Source organism: Muscardinus avellanarius (genome assembly GCF_963383645.1).
Source record: "Muscardinus avellanarius genome assembly, chromosome: 5".
Classification (NCBI taxonomy): domain Eukaryota; kingdom Metazoa; phylum Chordata; class Mammalia; order Rodentia; family Gliridae; genus Muscardinus; species Muscardinus avellanarius.
In genome coordinates, this window is record NC_137790.1 from 122,245,998 (window position 1) to 122,264,174 (window position 18,177).

Below are 18,177 nucleotides of genomic sequence, written 5' to 3' on the forward strand. Positions count from 1 at the left end.
TAAGGGTCTACACTTGAACATGTGTAAAATTATGAATAAGACATGGTTAACCTGGACAACCATTGGCGGGAGGGGGGAAGGGAAAATGGGGGCGGGAGGGGAGAGGGCACCAAATATAGTGTAAATGTATACTATTTATGTTCAATTAAAAAATTGTTATATAAAAAAAAAGAAAGAAAGAAAAGAAAACCAAAGTGCACAGGACTGAAACTGTGGTTGGATGTGACTGGTCGCTTCATGCCTTGTGTCTTGTCCTGCCCTGTTATGTTAGGAATGCTGGAAAGAGGAGTGTTAACGACGTGATCATTTGGAAACGACAGTGATCCCTGAAACTCAGACCTGGACTGAAGTCCACAAAGAGCGCCAAAACCAGGTTTTTTGCTTTTGTTTTTATTGGGGACTGAACACAGGGGGAGCTTCTACCTATGAGCTACGCTTTCAGCCCTTTAAAAAAAAAATTAAACAGGGTCTCGCTTAGTTGCTGACAGTCGCTAAAATTGCTGAGGCTGTCCTAGTACCAGCGACGCTCTTGTCTCAGCCTCCCCAAGATTACCACCATCCCCGACCTGACTTATTTCTGAGCCAGGTCTGTGTTCTTAGCGTCTCCCTCCTCGAGGAATGCCGCTGTGTTTGGGGTCCCCGAAGGCGTCTGTATTTGTCCCGCAGAGATGGCGGTCGGAAGAGCACTGCGTCCCCAAGCTGGGAGCCTGGTCCCTGGACGCGCGTTCCCCGGTTGCCAAGGCAGCGCCGCATTGTCCCGCCCCTCCGTGTGACGCCACGCCCCGCGGCCAATGGGTGCGCGCCCCGGAGTCTCGCGCCTCCTCTCGCGGGCGCGGCGGGGCGGGGAGTCGAGCCGCGACCCGGGGCGCGGTTCCAGTCTGTCCGCGTCCGCCGCCCGGCGGGGCGGGATGTTCAGGATGCTGAGCAGCAGCTTTGAGGACGACCCCTTCTTCTCGTGAGTTTGCGGGCCGCGGCGCGGGGGGCCGAGCTAACTTCGGGGCGGCGGGTCCTTGGGACGCGAGGGTTGGCGAGAGGAGAGGGCTGGGCGCGGGGAGGGAGGACTCGGGACTCGCTGTGGGCCTTGGGCGCGGGGACCGGAGGCCTTGGGGAGCCGGGGGCGACTTGGGGGCGCGGGGAAGGGAGAGTGGGGGGCGTGAGGCGGGGAGGGAAGGACTTAGACACGGGGGAGGGAGGATATGGGGGCGCGAGAAGGGCAGGATTTGGGGCGGGAAGGGAGGACTTGGGCTGCAGCGAGGGAGGATGGAGATGCGGGAAAGCCGGGTTTGGGGCGCGAGGAGGGAGGACCTAGACGCGGGAGGGGAGGATTTGGGGTTCGCGGGAGGGTCCAGCGGAGCCCACACCCATCCCAAGCGCGGGTCCCGAGGGGGCCCGCTGGAGTCGCCGGTGGGAATTAGGGGGACAGGACCTGTCCAAGGCGGTTTTAATATGTCAGGGACGGAGAAGAACTTCTAGCATAACTTTCTAAAGTGGGAAGTGTATTTATTTATTTATTTATTTATTTATTTATTTATTTAGTGGTGCTGGAATGGAACCTTCGGGTTACACTCCCAGACCTTTTTTCTATTTTATTTGGAAACAGGGTCTCACTAAGTTGCTGAGAGCCTCACTAAGTAGCTGAGGCTGGCTTCGAACCTGCGCGATCCTCCTGTCTCAGCCTCCCAAGTACTGGGATTACAAGAGTGCACCACTATGCCCAGCTGGGAAGCGTGTTTAGCTCCTCCTTTTTTGTCTCGGGATGCGACTCCAAGCACCGCAGGGTTGGAGAGTTGCGCTCTCCCTCCCGCAGCCCAAGTTGCCAGGCGCGCTGTTTGTTTCCCTGCGTTGCCTGGCTCGCAAGGCTGGCCCGGTTCTGAACCCGGCTCCTCTTTCAGTCAGAAGTACCGGTGGGACCGGGAAGCAGAGGGGGCGCGTTTTAACAGGTCGGGTCAACAAGGCATTACCATGTAAAGGCCCTAGGAAGAAGACATTCAACACTTAGTTTCACTGTGATCTAGTTTTGCTTTTTTTTTTTTTTTTAATTCTTTTTCAGTTATATAATTGCAGTATCTAGTTAGATTCCTAAGTAAGATAGAGTTTTTTTTTTTTTTTTTTTTTTTTTTTTTTTTTTTTGTCTAAGCGTTTTGATCCCTGGAATTTTCTATCCATCTTGAGGACCTTCCTTTCTTCTTCTCTCTCCTTTCCTTCACTCTTTCCCTCTTTCCCTTCCTCCCAGACCCTTTTCCCTTCTTTCCTGCTCTCCCTCCTTCTCTCAGTACTGTGGATTGAACCCAGGATCATTCAGCCTGCCAGGTACACCTTCAGCCCTATTTCAATTTTTAATTTTTTAATTTTTATTTTTTGTGCAGATCTGGGGATGGAACCCAGGGGCATTCCACCACCAAGCTACACCCCTGCCCAATTTTTTTGTTATTTATTTTGAAACAGGGTCTCAATAAGTTGCGAAGGGCCTCATTAAGTAGCTGAAGATGTCCACGAACCACGATCCTCAGGTCTCATCCTTCTGAATGTTGGGATTCCACCTGGCCCAGTTTAATTTTTTGTTTTAAAACAGTGTCTCATTAGTTTGCTGAGACTTTTACTATGCTACTGAGACTATCCTTGAACCTACAATCCTTCTGTCTCAGATTCCCAAGTACTGGGATTACAGGCGCCTCCCAACCCCGTTTAGGACCATCTTTTTTTAAGTTTTGTTTACAGTTGGTAGACAGGTTTTTTTTTTTTTTAAATTTTGCTTTTAAAGAAAAAAGTTATATTGGCTTAAATGTGTTAGTACTAATTTAAAACCAAACCAAGAACATAAAAATGATCATTGAAAAGATAATGAATAGTACAAAATTAAGATGGTTAATATAGAAAAAAGTGATTGACATTTTCTTTAAAGGTTATTCACTAAGGGATTTATAGGCTCAGACTCTCTTATACCATTTAATTAACCTGCTTAGGAGCTCTTGGGATATTTGTGGTCAGTGTCAAGGGTGTGTATGTGAACAGGGATTGAACCCAGGGATATTCTGCCTCCAAGCTATATCTTCAGCCTTATTTATTTTAAAACATGGTCTTACTAAGTTGCAGAGGGCCTCATTAAGTTGCTGAGGCTGACCTTGAATCAGATACTTTCTTTTCTCGGCCTCCCAATTATCTGGATTATAGGCAGGTGCTACCAGGCCCAGCTCAGTGTCATTTTAACAAGTTTAAAATTTTGTGTGAAGTTTTCTATTTGAATCTTATCTTTAAAAGCCTCTAAGAGTAGACTAAATATATCCATAGATTAGTTGGGCCATTGAAGTGGTTCTTATAGAAATGTGACAGCACAATGATAATAGTCAAGGCAATATTCTTGAGTTGTTTTATATCCCTGACCATATCAAAAGGCACCATGGCCTTAATTAAACTGAGACTGTGTAATTAGTAGCTTCTTTAAACTCTCTAGAAGAAATGTAATTTAAACTGTTGGGTGACTCTGAGCAAACCCAAGAGTCAGGGCCAGAAATAGTAACAGAGCGCAAGCGGTAGGCATACCTCGACACTTTTCCCCGCGCTTAGAATGGTAAAGACCATCAGTTACACTAAGTAGGTCTGCCTGCCTGCCTTCTTTCTATTTCCCTCTCTTCTTCCCTCCCTTCCTTCCTTGCATACTGACAGTTGAATTCAGGGTTGTTCGACCCCTGAGCTACACCCCCGACCTATTTTATTTTTTATTTTGAAACAAGATCTCATCAAGTTGCTGAGGCTGGCCTTGAACCTGCAATTCTCCTGTCTCAGCCTCACAAGTATTTGGTATTACAGGCATGAGCCACTGTGCCTGGCTTCAGTAGGTCTTGGAATCATCACATCTGTAGCTTTCTTCAGATGCCCGCAGCCATGTTGTTCAAAACAAGATAGAATTACTGTTAATTAACTCATAATTTTTCTCTACAACTAATTGTATATGGAGTAAACACAGTTGGGGTAAGAAAGAAAGACAATTTGAGTTTATATTTATTTCAAGTAATCTGTCATTTGGCCCACCCGTTACCTTAACCTTAAACAAAATAAATATCCATTACCTAATACAAATTAAACATAAGGGATTAAAAAACAAGACAGACTTCTCATTAAATAATCCACTGACCTTAGGGAAGTGGGACACTGAGCTCATGCCCACCTTTTTAAAATAAATGCCTGTCTGAGGTGCTAACACTGTATCTGGTCATTGTTCACAGTGGACAGTTTAACATTGGAAGTACTTAGTTAAATATTGTTTTAATAGTGATCTGGGAGCCTTTACTCTCTGTCCCTGTAGTTAATTTAGTTGATTGTTGAAAGTGGCTATTATCTACATTTATTTGTCTGTTTGTTTATTTATTTTTGTGGTACTGGGGATGGAACCGAGGGGCATTCTACCTCCATCCTACACTCCCAGTCCTATTTTTTATCTTTTACTTTAAAACAGGGTCTCACTAAGTTTTGGTGACCTTGCAATACCTCTGTCTCAGCCTCCCAAGTACTGGAATTACAAGTGTGCGCACCACTCCAGGCTTGCATTTATTTTTTAATTTTATTAACTGTTTTTGTGGGGCTGAGGATTAAACCGAGCCATATCCCTAGCCCTTTTTATATTTATTTTTGTCTGGAAATAGGGTCCCACTAGGTCTCACTGTTTCTGAGGCTGGTCTTGAACCTGCAATCCTCCTGTCTCAGTCTCCCAAGTACTGGGATTACAGGCATGAGCCACCACACCCAGATTTATTATTTGCATTTAACAAATGCTTTTGTTGATATTGGCATTTTCTAATTAGAATAGTACCATTTCCTAAATAACCCATTAGTGAGGCTAATGTGATAAGAATACAAACAGTAATAAACGCTGGCGAGAATGTGGGGAAGTTGGAATGCTTATAAATTGAATGTGCTTAAATTGAAAGACTGCCGGCGAATTGGACATTAGTACAGCCACCTAATTTGGTTAGAAGACTGGGGATGGAACTCATATGACCCAGTTATACAGCTCCTGGGTATCTTTCCAAAGGAATTGAAGTTAGAATACTATACTGATACACGATGTCCCTGTTTATAGCAGCACAATTCACAATAGCCAAATTATGGAACCAGCCCAATTGTCAACAAATAAATGACTGTAACTAAAGTGGAATTTAAACTCCGCCGTAAGGAAAAACAAAATGATGCCATCTCTAGGAAAATGATGGAACTAGAGAATATTATGCTAAGTGAGATCAGCCAGTCCCAGAGAGAGAGGGGGCCTGTGTTTTTTCATATGTGGAAACTAGAGAGAAGCTGGGAAACAAAAGGGGCTTCAAATAGATGAGGTGAAAACCAGTACAGTGGTGGAAGGGGACTTGGGAGGGAGGTGGAGAGGGGAAAGGAAACTTGAATGAAGGACACAGTTCAAACAATGCCATGTCCTCATATGACGTTATCAGTGCCAATCTCAAAAATATGTTTGGGGAGGGAGGAGGAGTGGAGTGGGATCCGGAGTGAAACACACCAGGTATTGTGAGCTGGTGTTTCAGTCACTCTGAACCTCATTACAGTGTGTAAGTACAACGCACCAATAAGTGTAGATTGATTGATTGATTGATAATTTTTTATTTTTTTGGTGGTACTGGGGTTCCTGGAAGCCCTTCTACCTCTGGGCTACACTCCCAGACCTTTTTTTTTTTTTAAACAGGGTCTCTTAAGCCAGTGCGGCTGGCTTCGAACCTGCGCAATCCTCCTGTCTCCGCCTCCCAAGCGCGGGGATTACAAGCGTGCGCCACCAAGCCCGCCAATACATGTATATTTAAAAAAATCCAGCCAGGCTTGTGGTGCACGCTTGTAATCCCAGCATTTGGGAGGCTGAAACTGGAAGATCAAGGTTCGCGACAGCCTCAGCTACTTAGTACAGTTCTTTGAAACTCAGTGAGACCCTGTTTCAAAAATAAGGAAACTAAAAAATAGGGCTGAGGGTGTACCTCAGAGGTATAATGCCCCTGGGTTCCATCCCCAGTACTGCCAAAAAAAAAAAAAAAAAAAAAGTCCATTAGTTCACAATCAAGGGTAGTCAATGTAAACACACTCTACTAACTGATTATAAAATATTGTAGTTGGATAGGAGGAGGAAGGGTGACCTCCGGAGGCTATAGCTCTCCGGAGGTGGAGAAGTCTAAAAGAAGGCCGAGCCCTCGGGGGCCCAGTTGGACCGCAGAGAAGCTTGAAACTGTCTGGAGAGTGAGTCAGAAATAACAAACTGACCAGAGGGTCAGTGACTTTGCACCTGCAACAAAGTTGGGAAATCAGGTGATGAATAAGACATTAAAATTTTTAGATTCTTAAGTGAGACTTTTAAAATTTATTTTATTTTATTTTATTTTGTGGTACTGGGGATGGAACCCAGGGGCTTTCTACCTCTGGGCTATACTCTCGGACCTATTTTATATTTTATTTGGAAACAGGGTCTCACTAAGTTGCTGAGAGCCTCACTAAGTAAGTTGAGGCTGACTTCGAACCCATGCGATCCTCCTGTCTCAGCCTCCCAAGTGCTGGGATTACAAGCATGTGCCACCGCGCTGGGCTGAATGGGACTTTTTTTTTTTTTTTGGTGGTACTGGGGTTCCTGGAAGCCCTTCTACCTCCGGGCTACACTCCCAGACCTATTTTTTCATTTTATATTTGGAAACAGGGTCTCCTAAGCCAGCGCACGCAGCTGGCTTCGAACCTGCGCGATCCTCCTGTCTAAGCCTCCCAAGTGCGGGGATTACAAGCGTGCGCCACCACGATGGGCTGAATGGGACTTTTGATGTAAGAGTTAACATCAGATTAAAAGTACGATGTTTAGTAAAGTTATAGAATAGGGCTGAAATGTGGTTGCTATATGTGATTCTTAGGTAAAATAGAGCTTTTTTCCCATAAGAGATATTTAAGGATAGAATAATTAGAATGGCATCCATACATGAGTTAGGAAGGAGAGGGAATATAAACTAGCATTTATTTAACAAATTAATATATCAGATTCTGTGCTTTGTGTTTCCAAATTATATGATTTAATTTGACAAGAAGCTTTTATATTAATCTTTGTGTGTGGGGGGGGTACTGGGGATGGAACCCTTCAGGCTACACACCCAGACCTATTTTTTTTTTAATATTTTATTTGGAAACAGAGTCTCTTAAGACAGCAAGGCTGGCTTCGAACCTGCACGATCTTCCTGTCTCTACCTCCCCAGTGCGGGGATTACAAGCGTGCATCACCATGCCCGGCCCTGATATTAATCTTTTTTATCAACTCCGGAAGCAGTTTCTGGAAGAGAGGCTTAAATTCTGATGAAGTCAGATGTCACAAACACAAGGGGCAGTGTTCCTCGTGGATTGGTGAAGACCTGCTTAATTTAAAACCACCGGAGATGCACGTGTGCAGGTCGCACTCAGAGCTGGCAGATTTCCCTGGGTGGAATAAACAGGAATCCGCACTGCTAATCAGCACGCTAGTTGTTGATAATCTCAAAAAAGTTTGAGAAACATTCTTCTAAGAATTTGCAATTATTTTTGCTGTGTGATAAAGTTTTCTAGTATTTAGAGGGTTCTCCCCCACCCCAGTACTGGGGATTGAACCCAGGGGCAGTCTACCTCTGAGCTATACCCCAGCCCTATTTTTTATTCTTTATTTTTGAAACAGGGTCTCACTAAGTTGTGGAGGGCCTTACTAATTACCTTAGGCTGGCCACAAACCTGCGATCCTCCTGTCTCAGCCTCCCAAGTACTGGGATTACAAGCGTGCGCCACCACACCTGGCTCAGTATTTACAGTTCTTAGAAACAGAAGTGCGCTTCACAGAGGTTATCTGTAATTTTCCTCTCATGTGTATAATGTTCATGTTGTAGCTCTGATTTTCAGTGTTCATAAATAAGAGTTAAAATAAGCCAGTATCTTTATTAATCCTCATTAGAATCTAAATTGTTAAATACCCCAAGTGGCCTCTACCTGGTAGCAACATTTTTCCTTTTTTTTTTTTTTACCATTTCTCAGTTTAGGCTGCCTGAGGTAGGTTACTTTATATTTACCATTTTCATACAGTATAGGTAAACAAAGGTATTTTTTATTATTGTAATAAAAGAATTATAGTGGATAGCAAATGGAAGAACAGGTCTTTACAAATCATTTATAAGTGGATCTTTTATTTATTTATTTATTATTTAATTAATTAATTATTTTTTTGGTGGTACTGGGGTTCCTGGAAACCCTTCTACTTCCAAGCTACACTCCCAGACCTATTTTTATACTTTTTTTAAAAAATTTGGAATCAGGGCCTCTTAAGCAACCTGCGCGATCCTCCTGTCTCCACCTCCCAAGCGCGGGGATTGCAAGGGTGGGCCACCACGCCCGGCCTAAGAGGATCTTTTAAATGAAATAATTCTATCTCATTCTTGTTTTTTGTCTCTTTAGTCAAGTTTATTCCTTCCAGTAATTCTTTGTAGCGTTTAACTTCCTATGGATAATTTAAATATTAACACTTAATCTCACATTGTTCTGTGTGTTTTTGGCAGTGATTCTTTTCTTGCACACCGAGAAAGTATGCAGCAGATGATGAGAGGTTTTCCTGAACCTTTTGGAAGAGACCTGCTCAGTATCTCTGATGGAAGAAGAGCTCGTAATCACCTGGGACGTGATGCTGGACAGGACTCCTTGTCTGTAAGTTCTTTATTTTAAAGACGGTCAGTGAAAAGGTCCTGTGGGAAATTGAGAAGAGTATTACTGAAGTATTTATCTACCATAGCAAATACTTGTGTTTCAGAAATACCTGTGGAGGACACCTGTCAAAACTGAATCCTGGAACAGTGAATTGTTAGGTATTTAAAATTCCAAAGTGCTACCCAAATGCTTAAGACCATGGAGTTATATAAGCCAGATGTGAACCATTTACATATATATATGCATATATATACACATACATATATATATTTATCACCTTATAACTTCCTCCTATGTTCATTCATTTATTCATTCATTCATTGTGGTATTGGGATAACTGAACCCAGGAGCACTCTACCTTTGAGCTACACCCCTAATTCATCCTTCCTCCCTCCTTCCTTCCTTTCTTTTCTTTCTTTTATTTATTTATTTTTTTTCGTGTATGTTATCTTGGATCAAATCCAGGGGCATTCTGCCTCTGAGCTACGCCTCCAGCCCTACTTCAGTTTTGAAATTATCTCACTAAGTTTTGAAGGGCTTCCCTAAGTGCTAAGGCTGGCTGTGACTCTGCGATCCTCCTGTCTCAGCTTCCCAAGTACTAGGATTATAGGCATGTGCCACTATGCCCAGTTCACCCTGTGTCTTAAATTTGAGCAAGGAAAGACATCCCTCCTGGTCCCATACACTTTTAAAAACAATATTTTAAAATAGTAGTAAAATCTGTAATGTAGTGCTTTATCTTTATTGGACCAGAAAACACTGATCTCCATCGACACCTTATATCTTCAGTAATATTCAGCCTTAAAAGAGAGGAAACAGCCTGTCATCGGTGACATGTTGAATCTGGAAGATACTGAGCTAGGTGAAATAAACTAGGCACAGGCAGACAACTACACTTGCTCTCACTTGCATGTGAATCTCAGTAAAGTTGAATTTGCAGAAGTAGCGAGTAGATCAGTGGTTACCGGAGGCCTTGGGGGTGGGAAGGAACGAGGAGTGGGTAAAGTATACAGTTTCAGTAAATAGAAGGGGCTTGGGGAGACACTGCACAGCAAAGGTTCTCTAGTCAGTAATAATCTAACCCTCACCCCAGTAGTGAACAGAATTATGAATTGTCAATCAAATGACAATTGTGGAACTAAATTTGTATTTTATTTAATTTTAATTAAATTTAATTTTAAAGAGCCAGGTGTGGTGCTGCACGCTTGTAATCCCAGCATTCGGGATGCTGAGACCGGAGGATCACGGTTCGCAGGCAGCCTTGCAGACTTAGCGAGGCCCTTTACAAATCTGTGAGACCCTGTTTCAAAAAATACAAAGACTAAAAAATAGAACTGGGATGTGGCTTGGAGGTGCAATGCCCCTGGGTTCCATCTCCAGTATAGGAAAATAATAATAATAATTAATAATAATAATATAATATAATAATAATTTTAAATAGTGGTTAGTGTCTACCTTAATGGAGAACATGATATACATTCAAATAGACTCCAGAACATTTAGGGTGTGTGTATGTTGGTATGTTGTGTGTGTGTTACTGAGGATTGAACCCAGGATTGTTCTACCTCCAAACTATACCCCCAGTCATGCTCTCCTGTTTTTTTAGACAGGGTTTTGCTAGTCTGCTAAGGGTCTCCCTACTTTGCTGAGCCTGGTCTCAAACCTACAGTGCTCCTGTATCAGCTTCCCAAGTATTGGGATTACAGGCATGTGCCACCACACACAGCACATTTTGTTTTGTTTTTTTTAAACCTGTAGCCTGTAAAGGGGACTAATCACTTTATGAAGCTTACTTTATGTCTTGATCTTTTTTTTTTTTTTTTTTTTTTTGGTGGTACTGGAGTTCCTGGAAGCCCTTCTACCTCTGGACTACACTCCCATGGGCTACACTCCCAGACCTATTTTTTAACTTTATGTGGAAACAGGGTCTCTTAAGCCAGCGAGGCTGGCTCCGAACCAGCGCGATCCTCCTGTCTCCGCCTCCCAAGCGCGGGGATTACAAGCGTGCGCCACCACGCCCGTCTGTCTTGATCATTTTTTAAGAATTTTTCTAAGAAAAACTGCAGTATTCATATACCTGTTAAAGTAAATGGTAATTTTTATTGTATCAACTTTAACCTGTTTTATAAAACTTTGACCATAAAGTCAAAGTTTTTATTTTAAAATAATGATAATGCATATTCATTTATATGAATTAATGGGATTCACTATGACATTCCTATACATGCATATGTTGTGCTTTGATCCTCTTATAGCTTTTAAATAGTAATAATGCTTGGTGGTATTTTTTACCTCTCTGGTACCGGGGATTGAACACAGGGGCATTTTACCTCCAAGGTACGCCCACGGCCTTTGTTTGCTGCTCTTTTGTTTTGAAACAGGGTTTCCCTAGTTGAAGAGTGTTTCACTGTGTTGAAACAGTGTTACTGAGGCTGTCCTCAAACCTGCCATCCTGTTTCAGCCTCCCTAGTTCTGGATGACAGGCGTGTGCCACCATACTTGGCTGCTTGGTAATAATTACTTGCCTCTAACATCTAAAAGCAAGTGACAGTATAAATTTTTACTTAAGGAATTAATAACTATCTTGGAAAGCTAACTCAATTCATTGCATTTTTTTTTCTTGTTCAAACCATGAAATCCTTTCTCTAAGCAAGAGCACTGAGCATGGCAGTTGCAGGGCAGTATTGGCTTTTAAAATGTAGAATTTTTCCAGGTGTGGTGGTGCACACCTGTAATCCCAGTACTTGGGAGGCTAAGACAGGAGGATCACAAGTTTGAGGACAGCCTCAGCAAGTAGTGAGACACTCTTCAACCTAGGGAGAGCCTATCTCAAAATACGAATAAAATTGGGCTAGGCGTGTATCTCTGAGGTAGAATGCCCCTGGGTTCAATCTCCAGTACCCTCCCCCTGACACAAAAAGTAAGATTTAATTTTGTTACAGTGGGTTTTCAAAGGAACATTCAATCTCTCTTCTAGTCAGAATTCATTTTCTGTAAATTTCTATTTTACACTGGGTAATGTGGCTCTTCTTTTTTTCCCTTGGGTGTGATATATTTGACAAGCTTATGTCTAAATAAAAAGGACTTATACAGTAGCAAAATAAATTTAAAAGAAAGCAAAACACGCAACATCAAGAAACTTCTATACCAATCCCAACCTGACCGACCTTCTTCCTTCCTTTTTTCCTTCCTTCCTTCCTTCCCTCCCTCCTTCCTTCCTTCCTCTCTTCCCTACCCTTCCCTTCTTTCTTCCTTTTTCCTTCTTTCCTTCCTTCCTTCCTTTTTTCTTTTCTCTTTTTTTTCTTTTTTTGTGGTATTGGGGATTGAACCCAGGGGTGTTCTATTTCTGAGCTATACTCCCAGCCCTATTTTATCTTTTAATTTGAAATAGTCTCACTAAATTGCAGAGGGCCTAAGTTGCTGAAGCTGGCCATGAACCTGCAGTCTTCCTGTCTCAGCCTACCAAATACTGGGATTACAAATGTACACAACCCACAATCAGCTCTAACCTGACTTGTGGAACGTGGAAACAAAGATTATAAATTGACAGAAGAGAATGGAAAAGGACTTGCTTGTAAGTTTAAAAAGAACAGAAACAAACAAAAAAACAGTAGGCTTTTTTTTCTTTTTTTTTTTTTTTTTTTTACGGTACTGGGGATAGAACCCAGTGGCATTCTACCTCTGAGCTCCAGCCTTATTTTTTTTTTTTTTTGAAACAGAGTCTCACTGAGTTGCAAAGGGCCTCACTAAGTAGCTGAGGCTGTCCGCGAACCATGATCCTCCGGTCTCAGCCTCTTTCAACTGGAATTACAAGCGTGCACCACCACGTCCAGCTAAAATAAGTAGGCTTTTTGAGCATAACTCTATCCAAGTCTTTTGATTTTAATAATAATTCATGTAAATTTTTTCTCTCTTTTTATAAAGTACTATTTTATTTTAAAAATAAATGTTTTAACTACTTAGTAAGGCCCTCTACAACTGAGTGAGACCCTATTTCAAAATAAAGAATAAAAAATAAAGAATAAAAAAATAGGGCTGGGAGTGTTGGTGGGAGATAGAATGCCCCTAGGTTTAATCTCCAGTACTACAAACACAAATAAGTTTTATCCAAGTATAGTGCTACATGCTTGTAATCTCAATATTTGAAAGGCTGAGACAGGTGGGTCACAGGTTTAAGGCCAGCCTCAGTAACTTAATGAGGCCCTCCGCAACTTATTGAGGCTCTGTTTCAAACTAAATAAATAAATAAAATAGGGCTGGGTTGTAGCTCAGAGGTAGAATGGCCATGGGTTCAATCTCTAGTACCACAGTTTAAAAAATATTTTGATTGGGCAGCAAACCATTATATGTATGCAGTGAATGGAAATCTATATTTCATCTGACACCAGGATGATATTTTCTTTACTCCAGGCTTGTTTCTGGACACCTTATAAATAAAAAAATACAACATTTAGACTAAGCAATGGTTCCAGAGTCCATCTAACATCTATTTTTTCTTTCCGTAAAAAGAATGTGAAAGAGGAATTCTACTGATACAATCCAACACACTTTGGAGATTGTTGTTCTGGGTATACATTATATGTATCATCTGATATTATTTATTATAATTTTTTTATTTTTCTATTTTTTATTTAACAATTTTTAAAAAAATTTTTATGTGGATCATATTGAAATTGGCATACATTCAGACCCAGACTATACAAAGAGCTCAAAAGACTCTACACTAGCAAAACAACCCAATCAAGAAATGGGCAACTGAACTAAATAGACACTTCACAAAAGAAGAGATACAAAGGGCCAATAGATACATGAAAAGATGTTCTTCATCACTGGCCATCAGGGAGATGCAAATCAACACTACGCTGAGATTCCATCTAACTCCAATCAGAGTGGCAAGCATAATGAAATCAAACAACAACAAATGCTGGTGAGGATGTGGGGAAAGAGGAACTTTATTGAACTCTTGGTGGGAGTGCAAACTAGTTCAGTTGCTATGGAGATCAGTGTGGCGATTCCTTAGAAAACTGGGAATAGATCCACCATATGATCCAGCTATACCACCCCTGGTTATCTTTCCAAAGGGGTTGAAATCAGAGAACTACAGTAACATATGCAGACCCATGTCCATAGCAGCACAATTCATAATAGCCAAAATATGGAACCAACCTAGGTCTCCGTCAACAGATGAATGGATTGCAAAATTATGGGAAATACACGCAATGGAATTCTACTCAGCTATAAAGAAGAACGAAATCATGTCATTTGCAAGAAGATTGACAGACCTGGAGAACATTATGTTAGTTAAGTAAGATCAGCCACGCACAGAAGGAGAAGAGACATATGTTTTCTCTAATATGACCAAAGTAGTGACTATTAGGAATACCAGAGGGACACAAGAAAATGGAGGGGAAACCTCAGCAAAGCAGAAATGGAAGGGTAGGAGACAAAGAAGATTGAGGTTGATTAATGGAGGAGCTATATCCGAATATGTGAAAAAGTATAAATGTAGCATGGTTAACCTGGACACTCATTGTTGGGAGGGGAAGGGGAAGGAGGGAAGAGGGCACCAAGCACATTTATTATAAAACTTAATATGATCATGTTTTCCCCATTTTTCAAAATAACTTACACAGGGAGAAAATTAGCACTGATAAAATTTTATATGGACATTTCACAGAAGAGATACAAATAGCCAATAAATACATGGAAAAAAGTTCAATATCACTAGCATTCAGGGAGATGCAAATCAAAACTACATTGAAATTCCATCTAACCCCAATCAGAATGGCAATCATTAAGAAGTCAAACTGGCGAGGATGTGGGAAAATAGGAACTCTTCTGCACCATTGGTGGGATTGCAAATGAGTTAGCTGCTATGGAGATCAGTGTGGACATTCCTCCGAAAACTGGGACTGGATCCACCATATAATCCTGCTGTACCACTCCTGGGTATCTTTCCAAAGAGACCTAAATCAGACAATTATAGTCATATATAGGTATCCATGTTTTTAGCAGCACAATTCATAATAGCCAAATAATAGAACCAACCTAAGTATCCATCAAAAGATGACTAGGTTACAAAATTATGGGATATACTCACATTGGAATTCTATTCGGCAGTAAAGAAGGACAAAATTGTGTCATTTTCCAGAAAATGGACGGACATGGAGAACATTGTTAAGTGAGAGCCAGTCAGAGAAAGTAAAGGGTCATATGTCTTCTCATATGTGGAAACTAGGAGAGAGTCGGGATACAAGATAGACTTTAGATAAGGAAGAGAAACTCTAGTGGAGCCAGGGAGTTAGTCTAGGGGCCGGGGGGTGACAGGGAAGATCAGTCATTAAGTCACTTCCATTGGCAGTATGTTCATATGTGAGAATATCAGTGTCAATCTCAATATTCTGTATGGGAAGGGAGAGTGGGGGGGCAGGGGAAAGCGCACCAAGTGCTGTGTACACGTATGTTATTATGACTCGGAATTATTATGATGTGAGACGCTAATGCACCAATAAAAGTATAAAAAAGCTTATATGGATAAGTTATAATTTATCATTACAGTCTATAATAAAATTTTATCTATTTTTAATTGCCAGACTTTATGTGTTTGTGTTTTGCTGAGAAATTCACATTTTATTTTCAGCATTTGAAAGTTTTAAATTTTATGCACATAAAAATTATTTTTGTTCATTTGTACCTGTTGAGGAATATAATTTGTGAACTCTTAGCCAGGTGTGGTGGTACACACTTGTAATCCCGGTACTTGGGCGACTGAGACAGGAAAATTACAGCTTCGTAGCGTCAGCTACTTAGTCAGACACTGTTTCAAAATAAAGAATAAAATAGGGCTACGGGTGTAGCTCAGAGGTAGAATGTCTCTGGACTTAATCCTCAGACCCACACACAAAATTTATGAACTATTAGTTTTGAAACTTTATTCTATCTATAATAATATAATACTTAATGTTATTTTGCCTATTAAAGACTCTAAATTTTTAAATCTATGTTCATGACTCTGAAGTCTATATTAATTTTTTAGTCCATGATCTGGTTCTTAGGAATTATTATTATTATTATTATTATTATTATTTGCCAGTCTGGGGATGGAACCCAGGGTCATTCGACCTCTGAGCTACACCCCCTTCCCTATTTTTTATTCTTTATTTTGAAACAGGGTTTCACTATGTTGCGGAGGGCCTAACTAAGTAGCTGAGGCTGTCCATGAACCGTGATCCTCCAGTCTCAGCCTCCCGAATGCTGGGATTACAAGCGTGTGCCACCACGCCCAGCTTTTAGGAACTATTAATTATTATTATTATTTTTTGGTACTGGTGATTGAACTTAGGAGCATTTTACCTCTGAGCTATATACTCGATTCCTTGTTAAACTTTTTATTTTGTAACAGGGTGTTGGTGAGTTACTAAGGCCGGCGTCAAAACTGTAATCCTCCTGTCTCTAGGATTATTGGCAAGACCCACCACATGAGCCTAGAAAATATTAAATTTTTAATGCAGTATCTCTATTAATTTTTGCAAATTCAATTAATGCAGATAAAATTTTTATTTTTAATTTCTTCTATTCACAATCCGTAGATCTTTTTAAAAAAATGGAATAGTTGAGCAAAGAAAGATGATTTAATCTTAATCATTATATCTTGTGTTTTTCACATTTTGATGTGAATTTCTATTTCCTTTGAGAAATGTTTATCTTAGTCTATAGGAAATGATTTTTCTCTCAACTATAATAGTCATATTTTCAAGAAATAAATGGCTTCATATTTGACTGCCAGAATCTACAATGACTAATGAACAGATTACTTATTATTAATTTTTTTGGTAGTACTGGGGATGGAACCCTTCTACCTCCGGGCTACACCCCCAGACCTATTTTTATATTTTTTTTATTTGGAAACAGGGTCTCTTAAGGTAGCAAGGCTGGCTTCGAACCTGCACGATCCTCCTGTCTCTGCCTCCCAAGTGCGGGGATTACAAGCGTGCGCCACCACGCCCGGCATGAACAGATAATTTAAAACATTGGGTATTTATTTATTTATTTAGTAATTATGGGGATTGAACACTGGGGCATTCTCCTGGCTTTACATTGAGTCTTTGTTTGATTCATTAGTTCTATAATGTTAGTAGCTCTGAGCTATGTAGTTTTTAATTTTGTAAGGGACTATTATATAATAAATATCAGCAAAAATTAATGGGATATTATCTTTTTAGGCAACGAGTTTTTCTCTTGTGCCTTTCAGCAGTTTTGGTGGTATGGTTCGTATCACGTAACATAAATCATTTTAGCAGTATTTTCTGAAAAATATTTATTTCTCAGTAACTCAGATTGGATTTGCATGTATTTCACTAACTTTTATAGGATTTTTAAAGATTTGTACTGAAAACTTTTATCTCAGTTTTTAACTTTATCTTACAGTGTTTAGGCACGTGTTTTCTGAAGTCAGTCACGTGAAAGTCTTCAGAGATAAAAAGTAGATTTTGATAAATACTCATTTGATTTGCCAAGGGGTCTGCGTAGTTGTGTTTAAAAGTTGGATACTCATGCCAGGCGTGGTGGCGCGCGCTTGTAATCCCCACGCTTGGGCGGCAGAGACAGGAGGATCGCGCAGGTTCGAAGCCAGCCGCGCGCGCTGGCTTAGGAGACCCTGTTTCCAAATAAAAATGTAAAAATAGGTCTGGGAGTGTAGCCCGGAGGTAGAAGGGCTTCCAGGAACCCCAGTACCACCAAAAAAAAAAAAAAAAAAAAAAAAAAAAGAAAAAAGTTGGATACTCCACCTGCTTATGGTAACTGTCCCAACAGTGAGACTAGCAGTGCTAAGACTGCCCGCGTCCCAAACCGAGGAGTTCCCCACAGCCTGTGTCTGCTGCTCTTTCTTGCCCACACACAGCATAGTTGCTGTCCAGCTGGCATCGCTCCGCCCCTGGTCCCACAGGCTTTGGCTCTGGAGCTGTGTTACACACCTAAAAGCATCCTGAGGAGCAGTAGCCAATAGCATGCATTTGGAACATTTGTATCTGTTCTCATAAAGTATTTCTCTTAATTCTTCTGTGCTGGCTTTAAGCCACTTGTCTCCCCAAGTTTGATATATAATATCTGTCCTTCCTGACTAGAGGTTTTAGTGTGGCAAATGACAAAAAAAAAAAAACAGTTATATCACAGTTGTCAGTAAAATGATCAGGGAGTTCCACATGCATTGTCTGCACAGATGGAGGAAAAGCGCTTAACACAGAGCTGTGGAGGTAGAGGGGGGAGGAGGCCCGTTGCAGAGGAATTTTCAGCTTCTGCGTGTCCTCGGTCGCGTTGCAAGGGTGTGGCCTGCTGGTCCTCTCTTAGGCTGAACTTGAAGGGTGTTGGTGGAGTGTGGACTCTGCTGTGGCGGGAGGGGCGGGCCTCTCGGGGGTCTCTGTAGCCGTATGGCACTGGCGGACGTGACGCTGGTGTACACCCAAGTTGTACTTATTTACGTGATGCAGAATTGAGGAG

General features: G+C 41.3%; 1 protein-coding gene across 4 annotated transcripts in view; it reads left to right on the plus strand.

The window, feature by feature from the left end:
- Positions 1-908: 908 nt before the first annotated feature.
- The window catches only part of MLF1 (myeloid leukemia factor 1), a gene marked incomplete at both ends in the record, with an annotated part of 28,477 nt that continues 11,208 nt past the window's right edge, over positions 909-18,177 (plus strand). For 2 of the 4 annotated variants that reach the window (XM_080696179.1, XM_080696180.1), the window contains 2 exons: positions 909-955; positions 8,538-8,682. In XM_080696179.1, coding sequence (XP_080552305.1) covers positions 909-955; positions 8,538-8,682 — 192 coding nt within the window. Of the gene's footprint in view, positions 956-8,537; positions 8,683-16,904; positions 16,950-18,177 lie in introns of those variants that run through there. The other 2 variants (XM_080696178.1, XM_080696181.1) reach the window with 2 other exon arrangements.